Source organism: Sinocyclocheilus grahami, unplaced genomic scaffold, assembly GCF_001515645.1.
Source record: "Sinocyclocheilus grahami isolate Dianchi unplaced genomic scaffold, SAMN03320097.WGS_v1.1 scaffold320.1, whole genome shotgun sequence".
In the NCBI taxonomy this organism is placed as follows: domain Eukaryota; kingdom Metazoa; phylum Chordata; class Actinopteri; order Cypriniformes; family Cyprinidae; genus Sinocyclocheilus; species Sinocyclocheilus grahami.
The window spans coordinates 770,655-772,118 of NW_015505499.1; the positions used below are offsets into that span (position 1 = coordinate 770,655).

A 1,464-nucleotide genomic window follows, 5' to 3' on the forward strand; every position below is an offset into this window, starting at 1 on the left:
CTATCTATCTATCTATCTATCTATCTATCTATCTATCTATCTATCTATCTATCTGACGAGAGGGGCTTGGCCGAGAGCCGTGGGAACAGAGCGAGGCTGGTGGAGAAAATGCTAATGCACGACACCTGCGCCACTCACCGGTCTCGAGTCCCATGGAGGAGCTCCGGAAGGATAAAAGGAGGAGTGACGACAGTGTTGGACCAGGCCTGGTCCTCCCTCCTCCAACAGTGTCGTCACTCCTCCTTTTATCCTTCCGGAGCTCCTCCATGGGACTCGAGACCGGTGAGTGGCGCAGGTGTCGTGCATTAGCGTTTTCTCCACCGGCCTCGCTCCGTTCCCACGGCTCTCAGCCCCGCCCCTCTCGTCACACTATCGATCTATCTATCTATCTATAGTTCTATCTATCGTTCTGTGTATCTATAATTGTTCTAACATTCATTCTAACTACAGTATATGATTTAATCTATCATTCATTCTATCTTTATGTTGATTCTGTCACTCTATTCTAAATCTTTCAACAATTCAGTGCCCAAATTTTAGGCTGGTCCAATGATTTATTCTTCCTCAGAACTCATTGTAGCTGTCTGGTACCTTGTAAACAAAATGTAGTTTCCCAGTCGATGGATTAAAAACTTGTGCATCCTGATCCCACAGTCAGGCATTGCGATTTGACTTTGCAATTTTGGAAAGGTGTTCCTGCTTTTGAATGCAGTCTGAGGCTATCTTAAACCACCTAAATTGATTGTTTTTCTTCCTCTATCCTGTAGGCCAGAGAAGATGATCTGGCATGGGTCCAGTGGCAGGGGTCACAGGCAGACGGATAACTACTGTGAGACGTGGAGGGCCGGAGACCGTGCGGTGACAGGCTTGGCCTCATCTCTGCAGGCTGGCCAGCTCCTCCAGCAGACCTCCAGCAGCTGCTCCAGTTCCTACATCGTGCTGTGCATCGAGAACAGCTACATGACACAATCAAAGAAATAAAGCCGTCCTGAAGAGCCTTTGAACACTCGACACAACAATTTATACAGACCCAGTTTCGCTCCAGTAGATGTCTGTATGTAACGAATGGGGGAAAAAAAGAAAATGACACATTTTTTAAAAAAGAACTGAGTCTGCCTTAAGGAGAATTTGCCAGTCATCTGTTCCCTCACTGTAACGCCAAAGAGGCAGGTTGAACGTGGAGGTGTTTGCTCTCTCTCAGGGCATTGGCACATATTTTTCAGGGGTTTAAACCAGAGAAGTGAGGCCAACTGAGGCAGTGTTTTTAACTGTATCCATATAAAATTTTGTATATGAATTGTTTGTCATCTGTGTTGTTTTTTTTTGTTTTTTTTAAGACGTCTTAATTGGTATTTTTAACCAATTTTAGCTATATTTTTTGTGTAACTTTTTCCACTTATTTGTCTGTACCGTTTCCATTTTCATCCAAGGTTTGTTGGATACTGAGGGGCAAACCTGACATCT

The 1,464-nt window shown here is 44.5% G+C and overlaps 1 protein-coding gene across 1 annotated transcript in view; it reads left to right on the forward strand.

Annotated features, from left to right (window-relative positions):
- The window catches only part of LOC107602140 (collagen alpha-1(XVIII) chain-like), a 33,425-nt gene extending 32,357 nt beyond the window's left edge, over positions 1–1,068 (forward strand). Inside the window, exon 31 of the mRNA XM_016294551.1 lies at positions 768–1,068. Within this exon, the coding sequence (XP_016150037.1) occupies positions 768–981 (214 nt within the window). The 3' untranslated portion in view covers positions 982–1,068. The remainder of the gene's footprint in view (positions 1–767) is intronic.
- Positions 1,069–1,464: the final 396 nt, after the last annotated feature.